We start from the raw sequence: 17,712 nt of genomic DNA, 5'->3' as shown, positions 1-17,712 counted from the left end.
AGGTTATGAACAGTATTAATAGATTACTATGGTCTTGCTACAATTTTACAGCAAATAAAAGTTAGTGCAATATATGTTGCTATAGCACGTTATTGTGATGTTTGTCAAGTTGGTGTGGAAGACCTTAAGTCTGCACATTGTATTGCCATTTATGTTTGCCATCCATCCATCCATACCACCCAACCATCCGGGGGAGGGGGAGGGGGTGTTAACATATACACTAATATATATATATATTTATATATATACAAAAACCTTGAATTTTACATGTTTATTTATCGGATAAAATAAGTTAAATGTTACCATTATTATTGTCTGGTCAGAAAGAGCGGGGGTGTCCAAATTCAGAGGCTGTGTCCACCTGAGGACCCAGCCTTCGCGGTCTAAGTGGGCCGGGTCCTCCGAAAGCCAGGTAGGCTGGAAGTGAGCGACTGTGAAACTGGACGGTCAGAATTATGCCACGAGCTCTCTCGGTGGAGTGAAACTCAGCCGTCTGCTCCTTGCTATCTAAAATATAACCGGATGCTGGTGTAAATTTTCGACTGTCTCACACTTCTGTTTAATCAGTTTTCTGTTTGACGTTTATTCAGTTGTGTGAAAACCCCGGACGAATCCTCCTGAGGGATTAATGAAGTTTTATTCAATCTAATCTAATCTAATAACTTTAATCTCAGCCAAACCGATTTACTCACAAACAATAACATTTTTAAGTTATCTAAATGACTTATCATGTTTAACCTGAGTAGTGAAAGACCGCGGGGGTTTGCTGTTCTCGCCGGCTCAGATATTTGAAGCTTACACAGCTACATTCTCGCCTGAAAATGTTAAAAGTTTATTTTGCGACCCAGAAAGAGAAATAAGAGTAATATTACAACTAAGTAGCTGCCGCCATTGTTGGAAACTGGAATTGGCTGGGCCGCGCTTTGAATTCTGGGATATGGTTTTTCAATTTTGTTGTCCGGGTGAAAAATCGGGAGAAATTCGGGACAATGGTGGCTTCGGGAGATTTTTGGGAGGGCCACTGAAATTCAGGATTCGGGAGGGTTGGCATGTATGCATTAACATTAGCTTGGCATTTTACATCCCAGTATCAGGTGTCCCACCAAGTGAAATCTGAGTCTCTCTGATGGCACCTCTTTGTGCTCTTATGTCCTTGAAGGTGCTCTACTTGATCTTTACAATCGTGCTCCTCTTCTGGGCATGCTTCCTGCCCTTCTGGATCTGGCAACTGCTGGGTCAGTTTCACCCCTCGTTGCCTCTCTCCACCAAAGCCAAACGTAACATCAACTACCTGACCACATGCCTGACGTACTCCAACAGCTGCATCAACCCGTTCCTCTACACATTGCTCACCAAGAACTACAAGGAGTATCTGAGGAAGAACAAGCGCTTGTGGACAACTGGCAACTACTTCAACAGGAGGAGTCGTTTTCAACGTTCACCGCGCAGATCGCCATCTGCCAGCAGTCAGCAGTGCACTGAGAGCTTCATGCTCACGCACACGGCATCACTACGAGCTCATAACAGCAGTTTGTGAGGTAGGAGCAGCTTTTTCTCTAACATTCCTAAAATTTTAACTGATAAGAGAACAAGACAAGACGTTCCCTAAGTACAGCTTTGTGCTTTCATCATTTCTGGCAATTAGGCATCAGCAAAATGAGAGTTATTGCATGCTTTAGAGTTGGCGGCTTTGTTGGGGTTTTCTATAACAGGAAAGACTGAGTTATGTGATTGCAGATAGCGCTGAACATGTCTATTCATGTTCTCAGAAAACCTACTTGCTGGTATGCACAGCATCAAAACTGTGGCGCTTTTTTGATAATTGTTGCTTGATTGATCTATATTAGCACTGCCATCATTTTGGACTACAAACACCAATGGTACAGACAACACAGCTGAGAAAAGGAGCTTTCTAAGTAGAATAAAGCAAATCAATATTAAGCAATCGTTTTCCCAGGTAATTGTTCTCAATCATCTCAGTCTGTGAGCCAACATCTCAGTCATTATTGTTGGCTCACAGTCGGCGTGGGACGGAAACTATTTATCAGTAGTACAGAGATTGTGGGTGTTGTCACAAAACTTTTCATAGGGACTGAAATGTACCAATAAACAATCTAAGAGCCAAATCAAAATTGCCAAACCAGACATCTTAAAAAAGTCGACAACTAAATGGACCTGACAGGCGTCATGTCTGACTCACAGATATCATTAACATAACTGCTTTGTTTTACTGTTGTCGCAATGTGTGTATTGGACATTTTACTCTTCACTGATTGCATTGACAGAGCTCTGTATGCTGATGTGACATGCAGACTAGTATTCTTATTTCTTAGGCACGGAGATAACATCTTATACGGAAAAGTTAGAAAGCTGGTAAAACATCAGTAATCATGAATAATGAATTCTTAGTAACTCCCAAGTTGTTATAGTTATTTGAAATCTACATGGACTAACAGGTTACAACTCACTCACACTAATATTTTGTCGGAAGCTGTGGTGAAAGATTCATATGCTCTTTCATAACATTTACCATGACTGTGCCTACGATGCCCAGTGCATTTAAATGTGATGTAAAGGGGCATGATCAGGTATCTGTATGTCATGAATTGGAAGAGAGGTCTGTTTCACTATAGCCTCACTGTGGGCTTTGACAAATGTCAATAATTTGATATAAAAGGCTGATGGAGTATTGTCGTCAACCTGCCGGGCAGGTGGTGCGATGACCCAAGCTTGTCCATGACGAAGGAGTTTCATTGATACCATTGGCCAGGGATGGCCAACTCCAGGCCTCCAGAGCCGATGTCCTGCAGGATTTAAATGTGTCCTTGATCCATCACAGCTGATTTAAAGGGCTAAATTACCCCCTCAACCTTTCTTGAAGTTCTCCAGATGCCTGGTAATGAACTAATCATTTGATTCTGGTGTGTTGACCCAGGGTGATATCTAAAGCCTGCAGGACACCGGCTCTCGAGGCCTGGAGTTGGCCACCCCTGCCATAGGCATATCTACTAAAAATCTCTGACAAATTTGAATCTCAGTGACCTTGACCTCAAGGTCAAGGACAGAGGTAGATGGTATTTCTGAAATAGCGCTATTGCTTTTTTTTTTTTTTTTTTTGATGGCCAGAGGGGCTGATGGCGCGATATGGCAGCCTCGCTTCTGTCAGTCTGCCCCAGGGCAACTGTGGCTACAACTGTGGTTTGCCTGCACCAGTGTGTGAATGTGAGAGTGAATGAATAGTGGAATTGTAAAGCGCTTTGAGGGTCTCGAAAAGCGCTATATAAATGCAATCTATTATTATTATTATAAATAAAACTGTTAGCAAAAGTTTACATAAGTCATACATCGTGGAGTCTAAGTCACCCCTGATGATATAAAGTACCCTAACAGTAACTCTGGAGTACTTGAATATCCTATTTTTGACTTCTAAAAATTTTGGTTACAACTATTTGTTACAGAGTAAGCTGGAGAAATGGCGACAGTGCAGCAGAGGGAAACAGAGGATGAACTCAGGGGAAGGGGGGCGCGAGGATTAGAAAAGGTGGAGGTGCCAGGACACACAAACGCTAACTTGGCAATAAGAGCTTTGGAATGATTGCTATGGGTGTAGCCAGTTGATGTACAATGCAAAACTTGCTGTTCTTTTACAGATTATGTTCTATAGAAATAACTGAATAACTAGAAATAACAATTGCATTGCAGTTATAATGCAGATCATATCTAAGTCCAGACTGACACGACAGGATATCACAGCTGAGCAGCTCAGCTCAGCTTTTATCTTCATACATTTACTAATGAAAAAGATCTCATTTATGTTTCACAATAACATCCCGATTCTTTCTTTCCACAAAATGACAAATAGCAGGAAAATCCAATATTTACGAGCAGCTAATATATTGGTAGGGCTTTACTTTTGATTACTTGGTGGTTTGTGAATGAGAGTAGCAGTGTGTCTTATATTACCACTCTTGGAAAACAATGTGCTGAGTGACGCCCACCATAATTCACAGAGAGAATACAGCTCCATATTAGTGCTTGTACACCACACATATGCATGCACATATTATTCTTCTCTAATGCCCTAACCACTACCATCAAAGTAAGGCTTTCATGTGTATACAGTTGTGGTTTACAGCCACTCATCATGGGCATGAATGTCATGGTAATTTGAGGGTTTTAAAGTTTTCTTTGAACTGTTCTTCTTCCCGGGTGTAATGATTGTACAGCAATCATCTTTAATGATGTAAAAAAACAAGATTTGGGTGTACAAGTTTCCATTTATTTTGGATTTATGCTGGAACACCTAATGTGAATGACATGCATGGTAGTCTGGGTTGGCTTATGGTTAGAAGGAAATCATCTTATACTGTCTTATGGTCAATTGAAACTCTACTCATGATAAGAATATTTAGTCAGAATACTTGACAAACATGATTTGAAACAGAAAATAGGTTTAAATTGCTAAAAATATAACAAAACAAAAACAGTACAATTGTCCATGCGTTGCCGTATACTACTGTAGGACCAAAAAATACAGAAAAATATGTATATGTTGTATTGTACACACAAGCCTACAGTAAACACGCATGCTAGTAAATACTAGCTAAGATGTTAAGTTAGCATTTAGCACTGGCTAATGCTAAACTGGCAGATAATTAAAGTTCTCATTTTCTAAACAGGCCCGGTGGCACCAGTGTCCGGCAGTCTCGCCTCTGTCAGTGCGCCCTAGGGTGGCTGTGGCTACGACGTAGCTTGCCATCACCAGTGTGTGTGAATGGGTGGATGACTGGTTGTGTAAAGCGCTTTGGGGTCCTTAGGGACTAGTAAATCGCTATACAAATACAGGCCATTTACCATTACCATTTACTATAGGGTACCAGACAGAGAAAATATAGATATATTATTGATTTTACACTTGATAACCATTGTTTTGCTAACAAAAACAAAAGCCTAGACAAATACACAAGCTAACATAAACCTAGCTATGCTAGGTTAGCATTAAGCATCACTGGCTAATTCTAACCTGGCACATGCTTAAAGTTTTTTATTTTCTAAACAGTCTATTACTTGTGTTATATACAGAAAATACATGTGTGTCTTAAGGTGGCTGCTAAGCGCTGGCCCTCTCAGAGGCAATCACAACATCCCCTGACACTTTTTAATTTAAATCAGCAAAATATATTAAATTGCTGTCTTGAGTATGAACTTTTAATTATAATGCCATTTGAACAGCTTACATTCCCTAAAGAAACACAAGGGGGTTTAAAAGCTATTATAAACTTTGCCAAGGGGAAAAAAAGGCACTTGGACCCCTATCACCAAGTGGATTGACTTTATATCATGTTATTGTAGATTGGAATTAAATGTGGATGTGCCAGGATTCTTTGATTGTAAAACAGCAATATACTTTGCGCAACTCTCAAAAAGAAAAAAAAAAAATTTCAGGATAGATACTTAAAAAATATTTAATTTATCTCAATCATTCAACTATTGCATAGTGGCATCTTCCCCTCCCTACACCCAAAGGCTGCTTCACACTCCTGACTAATGAAACGTGCTGCATGTTTCCAGCAGAAGGCTGGCCCAGTGAGACTTAAACACCTTCTGAGAGACAAATTTGTAACAAATGAGCTCATTGCGTCTGTTAATTTTTTTTTTTTAACTTGTAACTTTACTTTTTATTAGTGTCCACATACGTCTTTGGTTGGCCAAAGCAACTTTTTGGAAAATGGCCCCTTGACATTGCACAAGTGCTACCTGATACGTTTTTGTACTAAATGTGAAGTTAATGGATCATTTTTTCCCTCCATTAAAGGTTGTACATGGTGACAGCTGCCTGGCAGGCTGTGTCAAAGTGCTCTAACTCCTAATGCGTCCTCGTAGAAGCATGTTTATTGCAGCTTAGGCCAGAAATAGGAGGAAACTGGGATTTTTATGCACTTAGTGTGGAAAATGTATCCCATAGGGTTTTGTTGTTAAACAGGGCAATGGTTTAACAGTCAGTGCATGACCATATGGAACCTCGTCCTTGACAAACTGAATTATTCTATACTTGTACTGTAAAAGATGAATGGCTATAAAGAGAAAAGAAACGGTAGTCTCTTCTTTTTTATATACATATATACAACAACATTATACATTCACATATTTTGTGTGTACATCATATGATTTTGAACAGCAGCTTTGTGTAGCATGCTCTAAAAATACAGTAAAATGTCATTATTGCAGTGGCAGGTCTAAATGCTTGCCCTTTTCCAGATAAGCAGAGGAAATTAGTCAGCAGGGGCTGTGGGAATATGCATGAATGATTTTGCAGTAATGACTGTTGGTCCTTGAACATAAAAAGTGAATAATTCATACACAAAAACAGACAATTGCCTCCAAAAAATTATTCATTACTTTTAAAACACTGTCTTTCAGTGATTTTATATGTTCATTTTGGTCCCAGGAAAAGTCTTCTGATGCCTGTGAGTTATTTGGGGGGGGATAAGGCAAAGGAAAACAAATAAAGCAAAGGGAAAAGAGAGACTCCTGGATTAAAGTTGTAATTGTTGATAAAATCTCATTCAGGGCTCCTACCACACAAATGGAAATTCAGGTCTGCGTGAGAACCTGCCACTTTGATCTCGTCTGAAACATTGCATCATTATGTAATAAAGTTTCATGAGTATGCTTTTATGCTTTCTGTGGCAATAATCTCCAGTTAGAGACGTCATTTAATATATCTCAACACATTTTTGCTTGATTATTGTGAAGCTTTAATAGTTCACTGACAATGGCGAATCATATTATATTGTAAGTAAGCTCAGATCAGATTTTGTAGTTAATTATTCAAATATCTGTCTTTGCACAAAATGTTGTGTCTCAGAACAACACAGCTAATACATATTTTATTCTCCCAAAGTTTTTGTCCTGTGGTTTCAGGTACTTTCAGCTTTAAATATTGTGCACCAAACAATTTACCTACCATTAGTTTATGTGCAACTTTTGCACATTACAATAAAATAATCATTTTTGAGAACTCTTCTTAATGTCAGAGACCAATTTACTTTAACGTGTGCACTTATTGAAAAAGTACGATTTAGCGTTTTCTCTTATATTTGCCATAGTCAGAACTGTCAATTTCACTCATTCACAAATTAAAAATCAGTGTAGAAAACCAGATGTTGTTTCTTATTCAACTGTGTCATGTTAGTCGTCGCTAACGTAGCTTTCAGCTACATGCCTAAAACAAACTTGTAGTAGCTTCTGGGAAGTGCCTTAAACCTGAATTCTACCTCAACGTCTCGAGCTGGCAATAGCTGTGGTTGCAAAAACACTTCTGGTCATTAGAAGTCCATCCATCCATTTTTCTTCCGCTTATCCGGAGCCGGGTCACGGGGGCAGCAGTCCCAAGCAGAGAAGCCCAGACCTCCCTCTCCCCAGCCACCTCCTCCAGCTTGTCCCAGGCCAGCCGAGAGATATAATCTCTCTAGCATGTCATGGGTCTGCCCCGGTGCCTCCTCTCGGTAGGACATTCCCAGAACACCTCACTCAGGAGGCGTCAAGTCATTAGAAGTCTACGAAAAAAACCTTTCTGCTTTGATCTATGTAAATATTTTACTCTTACAGGATCAGTTACTCATTTCAGGTCATGCTGAATAAGAAATTGTGGCTAATGACTTGTGGCAGACAAGTCACTGGCATTGCTAGTTGGTGTTATTGTCAGACTCGCCTTGTCTGCATCCATTTGTTTTGTAAACCAAAATAGCAGCGAAAACGCTAGAGACATGAAGAACTACACAAACCACCACTGACGTCGCGATAGTCACGTCCATCTTTGATGCTGTCTAAGGACTGAAGCAGACACGAGGAGTCGGCTAAACAAATCCTGAAAGCTAGTTTTGTTCTAAGTTGGAATTCATTTAGAAACATGTCTTCAACCTCAGTGATGCTTAATGAGTTAACATTCTGATTCCCTTGTACTTGATGCAACTTTTTTCATATGGGCATTAGAATTATTTAGACACTAGAGTACTGGTTATTTGGTTCAATGCTAACAAACTAAACTAAACTAAAAATATGGTGAACATTATTTTGGAAAGAGCTGCTATTTTCTCATTTTAGTGATACACATGATACCTGAGTTATGAATCTAAACAGAAGACTTTCTTTCTCATATATCTTTGCTAACCATATGATTACCACAGCTTTGTAAGGGCCAAAGTCCAACTTGTATGCATATATGTTTGGTTGCAATGCTTGTTATTTCAATAAATGATCAAAGCTATAAAATATGTCTAGTAGGTCTTACATGTTCACAGCCTCTATAGCCTACACAGCCATGCACACATTTTTTCCAGATGAACTGGAAGATCAAACAGGAAGATCCTTGACTGCTAGCAGCGCTGCCTAATCATTCCCTGTCAGACCAGACATGTTCCAACGTTAATTATAATTACTTTAATCCCATGTCCAAAGCCGGGCACATCAACGCCACTTAAAATATATCCCCATCTCTCACAGGATGGAGCAGACAATGTTATAGAGTTATTGATAGGCGACTCATTAACTCGGTTATCATCTTATAGCCCCTTTCCCATAACGCTTTAATGTCAGCTGCCAAATGAAAATGCATTTGGACTTGGTCATGGCTTGGTTGAATCAAGCAGAGGTCACTTTTGTAAAAGGCATCCAGAAATGCAGATGCTAATTCTCTTCCTTTCTTTCATGACAGTAAAAGGTTTATTGATCGCCCAGCCATTTATCTGAAAGCTGATGACATTGACTTGGCTCACACTGGGAACTGGAAATGGGAATTGCTATTCTCTGGTCGCAGGTGATAGGAAACTTTGAGTGTAATAGGTAAAGACTGTGTTGTCAAAGAAAGTCTCTGGTGTGATCAATAAGCACCCTGACTCCCCCGCTTCTGTTGTTCAACAAGATTATACAGTATAGAGACGTGGATTGATTGATTGCCTCCCTGGTCCAGCGCTCATTTAGAAAGGTCATAAGCTGATGAAACACTGGCTCCACAGATGATTCGGGTCACACTCACAGAATATTCAGCACCTAAAGAGCTCATGTTATATTTATTTTTTCTGTCCCAGATTCCAGTCAGAGAAACTTCAGTAGGTGACAGCAAGTGGCAGCATTTTATTTTCAGCGTTTCTCTTTTGTGCTTTGAAATATTTCCACAGTTTTGCTAAGGGTTGCCTTCTCATATGGTTTACTCAGTATATGTGTGATTTTTACACATTCAGTTTCCAATGAAAACATTTCAGCCCATTTCAGATCCTGCAAAAGGAGTTAGTCTAAATGGGCACAGTAAAAAAAAAAAAAAGATGAGAGAACCTGTTTGTTAGGCCTCAAACTTGATTATTTACAGTGATGGAAAATTGTATTTCTTGCAATATTGATAATAAGACAATTACAAGATTTATGGCCAGATTTACTGAGCAGGATGTTTTTTTTTAAGGCTTCAGTCAGAAAAGCCATAGCTGTGAGTAAAAGGTCCTGCGATGATCCTTCTTTCTAAATTCACGAACAGAGAGATGTAGTCATTTCACATTTTTCACAATGACCATCATAGACCTAATTAGGGTTGTAAATGAGCTGACGTATGAGTAATCTACAAATGACACAGTTACAGCTTGTTACTTGCAATGTGTGAAACATAATATAGGTTTTACGATGTTTGTGAGTGTGTCTCAGGAAACTGCATGGCAGTACTGACCAAGAAGAGAAAGCAAAAGGAAGGTTCTCTGTGGGAGAGTTTGAAGTTTTTGTGGACAAAATGTAATCAATTTAATTTAACCAAATCAACCTTTGACATACTCGAAAAAGTGAATTCTGTTGACAATAAAGTCTGTGCTCATTCTCCATTTATGGTTGGTGGCCTGTTGTTTTCTTTTTTTCCTTTTCTTTATTTCTTTTAGTAACCAGCAGTTTGTTGGAAACACTGTTTGCTTCCTTTGGTATTTAAATGCAGAAATCTGTGAGAGAGTTCAATTGAAGCTTTGATATAGTTCATTTAAGTTAGCTCATACACCGCTTTTCTACTCTCCTGGAGCACTCAAAGCACTTCATGCAACATGCAAAATGCCACATTTACTTTATTCTATGCTTTTAAGTGCTTACTAACTAGCATTCACTACCATTCTTTCTCCAGTAGATGCATTGGAGAGCAACTTAAGGTTTATATCTTGCCCAAGGGTATTTGCAGAATAGCCAGGGATTACCCCACCAACCTTCTGATCAGTAGATGACAATACTACTACAATGGCAAAATCCAAAGAACCACATTATTTGCAAAAAGCAGAGAGGTGCATTATTAACTGAGCCTCAACTATGGTTGTACAGGGACTTAATGGCCCAAAATTATGAGCCAGGGACCCAATACTCCTGAAGAACCTCCACAGAACATCCTGAGGGACACAGATAGGTGTCCTCCTTCTCCAAGTCCATAAAACATATGTAGACTGATTGGAACAAAAGTTCTTGTTGGTCCAGTGCGATGTTCATTAAGATGCAAGTGTTTTGTCTTCAAAGGACAAATAGGAAAATCAGCCGTGCCTGAAAGTAGAGTATCTACTGAACTGTTAAAAGAAAAAAAAAAATCAAGATGTCAGCAGTAATGTTTTAGTATCTTGGTAAGGCTAAAGTTGCACCATGGTTCTTGGATCTAAATCCTAACATCAACATTTTCTCATATTCGTAGTGGCAATGCAAGGTCAGGCTGCTGGTAATGTCATCAATCTTAGAGGTACTAGAACAATAAAAAATGAGAGGAAGCAGGTGTTGCTGAAGTCAGTAAGATTAATTTTCTGGAAACCTTTTCACCTTCCAGTTTCCATCGGGACTGCTTTAGTCAAAAGACGTTTTCTAACTGCAGTAATTTTTTTTGGCATTGCGGACACTGATTACATCATGAACAGCATAAAAGGTGGAGCTAAGGAGGAAGTTGCGACACATAGCTATCGTGGACAGGCTAAAGAAGCTTAAACAATGTGCCCTATCTTCCAGTTAAAAAATCTGTCCAGTGATCGTGTTGGGGTTACTGCTGAGAGCAACTCATCTGCCTGAATGTTGGATGAGCCACAGAGACAGGCTCTTCCTTCTGCCTCAGCCTTTTTTTTCTCGCTCCGCTTCATGTTGATTGGGCTCCTTAATTAAAAATGAAAGTTTATTGTGAAGGTTAGGAGACTTGCATTGCTTTCTCTATTAAACACAGTTTTGCCAGAGGTGTGTTCACCATGAAGGTGTCAAGTATGTTTTTTCTTTTTAATAGAAAATTATTTAAAAGTCAAAGAATAAACAAAGTAAAAAACTCACATCAAAACAGCTCACATTAAGAATTAATGAGAACTGTGATAGCTGTTATTGTACTTTTCTCTTCAATGAATTTGTCCAATGAATTTGCATTTATATGAATTACATAACCAATATACCAACTACAGTTTTGATTACTTTGTCTTTGTGGTAATCTAGCCTAGGGAATTTGGTGATGTTCTGTACATTATCAGGAGTGTGATGATATTTGGGTGAGGAAGATGAAGAGGCTATGGATTTAGGGTTGTGTAAAAAGTGTGTGACTGACCAAGGACAGCTGTATGTGTTTATAGTCCACAGGCTGCACACGTGCTTGTAAATACTTATCCTCTGACCCTGGACAAAAGTGTCTGCCATCTGCACGCAATTTAGCATCCTCGAGCAGTGGCCAATAAATTTCACATTCAACAACAAGGCATTGAAAATAAGCCCTGCTCTAGTTTCTGTGAATCCACGTCTAATGTACTGACCACCTCCAAATACTGCAGCTAGCTTTTGTTTCCCCATTCAACTCCTTCTGTTTCCGTTTGCCTCCCCTAGCTCCTCTATAGGGAAGCGTGTGAGAAGAACTGTGTGATACAGTTCAGTGGAAGTTGCTGAGCCATGACGATTCTCTCCACATTGGCGTCAGTCAGTATGAAGTATTACTGCATCTCTTAGTAGTAGTAAATGGACCTGCAGAGACATCAGTTTCTGTGTTCAGGCTGACATCATTGGATGGATGCTGACCTTGAAAAATGAGCAATAGTATTTTTTAAAGCTGCTGAAATTGATTGATTGCATATAAGTCGTGTCCCCAGGCAGTAGACATTCATAGCATTCTGGCATTCAACTCAGTGACCAAACAGAAACTTTACAGTGTGCCCGGGGAATATACACAGCGCTTAACTTGTTCCACATTTTGTCATGTTATAGCATTATTACAAAATAGATAGTTTATTGAAAGTCTTTCAAATTCCAAATTTATTAGAAATTTAAAAAAAAATAATAACATTTACATAAGTATTCGCAACTTATCAATTTGAGCAGTCGAGTTAGAAGGCCCTTAGTCAGTCAGGTGACCAAAAACTCGATGGCCACTCTGGCAGAACTCCAATGATAACCACTTCTGCAGCACCCCATCTATATGGCCTGTACGGTAGAGGGGCCAGGCAGAAGCCACTCCTCAGTAAAATGCACATGACGGCCCACCTGGAGTTTGCCAAAAGGCATCTGAAGGAATCTCAGATCATAAGAAATAAAATTCTCTGGTCTGATGAAGCTAAAATTAAACTCTTTGGCCTGGATGCCGAGCGTCATGCTTGGAGGGAACCAGGCACCGGTCATCACCTGACCAGTACATTCCCTGCAGTGAACCATTCTGTTGGCAGCATCATACTGTGGGGATGGTTTTCAGGTGAATAAAGCGATGTACAGCAATGCTCAGAGCACTCTGGACCGCGGACTGGGCAAAGGCTCATCTTCCACCAGGACAATGACCTTAAGCACACAGCTTAGTTAATAAAGGAGTGGCTACAGAGTGGACCACTCTGTGAATGTCTATTACCTGACCAAACATCTCTGGAGAGGTCTGAAAATAGCTGTGTACTAACTATTCCAACTATAACATGCTGGAGCTTGAGAGGTTTTGCAAAAAAGAGTGTGAAAGACTGCCTAAAAATAGATTTACCGAGCTTGTAGAGTCATACTCAAAAACATTTAAGGCTGCAACTGCGGCCAAAGGTGGTTCAACAAAGGACTGAACAACAGCGGTGAATACTTATGTACATGTTTTTTTTGTTTTGTTTTGTTTTATTCAATTTGCAAGAAATTCGAGCAAACTTTTCTGACTTTATCATTACAGGGTATTTTGTGTAGCATTTTGTAGTGACAATGAACTGAATGTGCTTTGGCATAAGGATGTGGAACAACTGAACTGCTGTGAATGCTTTCCAGATGTGCAGTGATATTCACTATTACTCCAGAACCACCATCAGGATTGCGGTGTCTACTTTACATTCACACGTTAGATCCACACAGAGCAACTGGGATTAAAGAGTTTAACAGTTAACTAGACAGATTAACATTTTGGGAATCATTTGATTTCTGGCTAATAGTTGCATAGGCCAGGATCAGTGTTTGTCCTTGTACTGCCAAGTTGAAAACCAGTCTAAAGAGACTTCAAAGCGATGCTATAAAAACATATACCAGTATAAATGGAGGCTAAAACATGCAGGTTTGACTGGTCATCACTGCTTCTGTTACCTGTGGAGTATCAGGCTCTGGTTGGCTTATATTCAACTTTAACATCACTCTGGGATCTAGCAGTGGGTTAATATGCTGTTTGTGCAGATAAATGCAAAGAGTCACTGTTCTGTGTTGCTTTTGTCGTTGATGAAGTTTGTACATTATCACTGCACTCGTGACTTTTTCTGGAAAACACCGAAGCGAAATCAGTTGATTGTAGCACCATTAAGTGCCTTGAGGCAACTGTTGTGATTTGGCACTATATAAATAAAACTGATTCAGCTGAATTGAATTGAATAGCACAAGTGCACAGGTAGAAAAACACACTGTTAGAAACAAACACATTTTTCTTTCTGTCCACACGTTTTAGAGATAATTGAAGAACCTTTGTCATGCAAAAACAACATAATTATAAATTTAGTGTGTTTATTGAATTTAGTCTGCTTCCTACTTTTTGACATATCACGTGGACAAAACTACAGTTCGTCTTGTGACTACAGCATTAAAAAGCAGGTTCACATGCTACCACATTGTTTTTTTTTAAGTCCATGCGAGTCGGAGAGTGGCTGTGTTGATTGCGGGTTTAATAAAGCGGCTCAGCATCTGCTGGGCTTCAGCCACTCCTTCAAGTCATCACACTGGAGCTTTTTTTTCCACTGTGGAAATGCTATTAGCACCTTTGGGGGCATTTTTAATGGATTATCTGATTAATATTATCCCTTAATGGATGATACAGACCATCTAAAAAGTTTTGGCTTCAGTTTATGAGTAAAAATCAGTTTTTTAGTCCATCACTTAGCAATAATTAGCAGCTATCCATGTCTCTGTTCCTGTGAGATTGTTTTAATCTTTACATCCTCCAGTTGCCTCATGACTGGTAACATTCAGTTTGGGGTTTTGTTTCTACCATGCAATGAAGCTTCCAGCAGAGAACCTGCAAGCTGTTTTTCAAGCTAGACACACTGATAAATTTGCCTTTTTTTCCCCCTCATTTTGAGCTAGTCTGTGAAGCAAACGTTACACAGTGCTGCGTGGAATATTGAGTTCCATATCGACCCTTTATTCTTCAGACAAGCTTTGTTTCTGCCCTTTAACAATATAATTGAACCCTGAAAGTCTGATGCTTCAGACATTCTATAAACCAAATTTATTGCTTCTTTAATCAGCACAATGTTTTTTAATGGCTCTAACATAATTGGAAAAGCTTTTATTATTTAAATTAAAAAAAATTACAATAAACCTGTATTAGAGAGCACAATATGCCACTGGAGAACAGAAGTGATGTATGCAGAAAATTAGATTTTTTTTTTACGCCTATTTAAATTCATAAATAATTTATGTCTCATTAAACTTATGATTACACTCATTAAAATGTTTTCATTTGCAACAATTGTAAATGTTTTAAATAAATGCAAATGTGCTTTTCTTTAAAATAATGGGGTTTGAGTCACAGTGAATGAGAACCTATGATTATCATGTCTATGCGTTGAGATTTGAGTTACGGCTCTGGGAAACAGCAAAGTGATTTCTCACCCACCACCCACACACTCACCTCAGATACAAATTAGCCCTATTTCATGGTAAACATGGTGAATTGTGGTAGTGGAAAAAAGGCACTAGTATAATATAAAAACAACATTAACTACTAGATGCCATATAATTGTCCTTCTAAGTTATATATCAGAACACTGGAAGTGTACATCACAGTTAAGTTTCTAGTTAGTCTATCTCTCTTTTGCTTTAGCTTCCTGTCTCCTAACTCCTCATCCAAACAGAATATTAACCACTGATGGACAGGTGAGTGCTACCAGGAAAAACTGAACCAGTATCCATGGGAACAAAGATCAGTGTACAGGTTTGCGTGTGTCTGTTTGCTGAGGGATCTGCACTCTGCAGGATCTAATCTGCTGCAATAAATCACTATCGATCCAATCAATGGGATGTCTGGGAATGTGGCCATCCAACAGCCTACATGTCAAATATCTCTCCCACTTTTGCACTCTTTAAAAATATGCAGGATTCAACAGAAGGCTTCATATATTTAGATATTTTTTAGAAAACCGCCTGCTTTAAGCAAAAAAGTGAGAAACCTGGAACCTGTATGAAATCTTTTCATCACAACAGACTCTTTCACACTTATAATCGGAGGTGGGTAGAGTAGCGAAAGATTGTACTCAAGTAGTAGTGGCTCTACCTCAACGTAGTTTTACTGAAGTAAAAGTAAAAGGTAGCCAGAAATTACTTAAGTAAAAAAATTATTCAGTAAAAAAGGCTACTTGAGTACTGAGTAATTGATCAGAACATTTGATTTAATGTTTAAAAATGATATAATTAGAGAGACAGAAATATTACGTAACTATAGTGCAAATGTTGGTATTTTAAAGACTGATAAGCAAAAATTAAAATACTATATAAAAATAACATGATTACAAACAAATAAATCGAAGTAGAAGAAACACTTTTCCAAATCATTATTAAACTAATATTATAGAGTCTGTATATGGTGCTACTTCACTTCTCCAAATGGCACAGCAGGCTCAGCAGACAGAATAACATTAATACAACAAACTTTATGTACAAACAAGAAATCACCCTTTGACATAAACTGTAGGTTTGTGTCTGTAACTGCATGTTTGGTTAAAACCTGTTTATTATTCATTCACTGAAGTTACTCACGCTGAGAAGAGTAGCCAGAATTTCTTTTCTCAAGTAATTCAATTAAATTCAATGCAATTTTATTTATACAGCGCCAAATCACAACAATAGTTGCCTCAAGGCGCTTTATATTCTGAGGTAGAGCCTACAATAAGCTACAGGCACGGACGATGTACTTTCAAGCTTTGCTTGAATCCAAATCTCTTCAACATAGAGTGTTGCAGAGTACATCACTATTAGTGTTTGATTATATTTAACAGCAGTGAGTCTGTATAAACCTGCATAAACTACATTTGGGTTTAGTCTCTCCAGGAAGTCTTCTTTCTGCTATTCTTATAAAAGGTAGACGACTCTCTTTACTGTGTTCTTTTTCATTCAGTTGACAACAAAGCAAACGTGTTCTAATGGACCTGGACACTGGTCTGTGGTTTTCAAAAGAATTATTCTGACTGATCACTGAGCATCTCACAGTTTCAGCAGAAGAAATTCTTGCTGCTCAAAGGGCAAAGAATAAAGTACAATATAAATGAATGAATGTGGCTTGTATATGAAAACAAACAATCCTACAAACAATACGAGGTACACGGTAAGAAATTAAAACCACAGTTAAATAAAATGAAGGGGGGAAAAGCAGAGCCTTGCATGAAAATTAAAATATAGTGTGGTTAGAAGAGACAAGGACCGTTAAAGTATGTTTTTCAAAAGGTTTGTTGTGTTTCAGGACACTAAGACACATAAGTCTGGCTGCTGCTGCTGTTGTTATTAATAGTTATCAGTTTACAAGCTACACATTTCTAACCCTTAACATGTAGATAAGGAGTTGAAATGGAAATTGCAGTCGCAAACAAAATAAGTGAGAACAGTCATTACTTGTTCAAAATAAGAGTGTAAACAACAAGGCACTTTGTTTTTAATTCCCACATCAGCAGTTTAGTTTGCTTTGAGAGTTTACTGAAGCATTATCAAAAGCAAATACCATCTGGCTTTGGAGTTATAAAGGAAACTGCATCCTGTTTTAACGTTTCACAAGCTCAAAATATAAATAAACTACAGCTGAATTAAAGAGAAACGTAAGAAAATGGCAAGGAAAGAACCAACTGCACAAACGAAGTTAAAAGCTGTTAAAAACACACAGTTGGTGTACAACAGAGCAGTCATCAGCAAGACACACAAAAGGCTACTCGTCAGTGCCCAAACCAACATACCTATATTTCTAATTTTAAAAGAGTTCATTTCTTACATGTCTTTAAATAAATGTCTATTTTAATCTGCATAAAATGAAAACACGAGCTCCTACTGATGTGGCTTTCCAAATGAACATTTTAAGTCCTTTAATCTTTGTAAATGCTGTGCTGGAACTAACAAAGGCCAATTTGCAGATTTGTTAAATCAAAGTCAACTTAAAACAGTCAAACTTGTTAAACTGATTTGATAAAATAAATACCTAAGTAACAGCTCTAGAAACTAGTTTGAAACCACCAGGCAACCACTTGTTTCAAAGGAAAAATGTACATTCTGTTT

At 38.5% G+C, this 17,712-nt stretch overlaps 1 protein-coding gene across 2 annotated transcripts in view; it reads left to right on the top strand.

Annotated features, from left to right (window-relative positions):
• The window catches only part of uts2r1 (urotensin 2 receptor 1), a 66,840-nt gene that overhangs the window by 4,881 nt on the left and 44,247 nt on the right, over positions 1-17,712 (top strand). Inside the window, exons 3-4 of one of the 2 annotated variants that reach the window (XR_014875717.1) lie at positions 1,160-4,660; positions 5,041-5,656. Coding sequence is in view for 1 of the 2 variants with exons in the window: in XM_085170428.1 (XP_085026554.1) it covers positions 1,160-1,537 (378 nt within the window). In the remaining variant the exon portion in view is untranslated. Of the gene's footprint in view, positions 1-1,159; positions 4,661-5,040; positions 5,657-17,712 lie in introns of those variants that run through there. The other variant, XM_085170428.1, reaches the window with a different exon arrangement.

Source organism: Neolamprologus multifasciatus, chromosome 8 (genome assembly GCF_963576455.1).
Source record: "Neolamprologus multifasciatus chromosome 8, fNeoMul1.2, whole genome shotgun sequence".
Classification (NCBI taxonomy): Eukaryota; Metazoa; Chordata; class Actinopteri; order Cichliformes; family Cichlidae; genus Neolamprologus; species Neolamprologus multifasciatus.
This window is presented reverse-complemented; position numbering and strand designations above follow the sequence as displayed.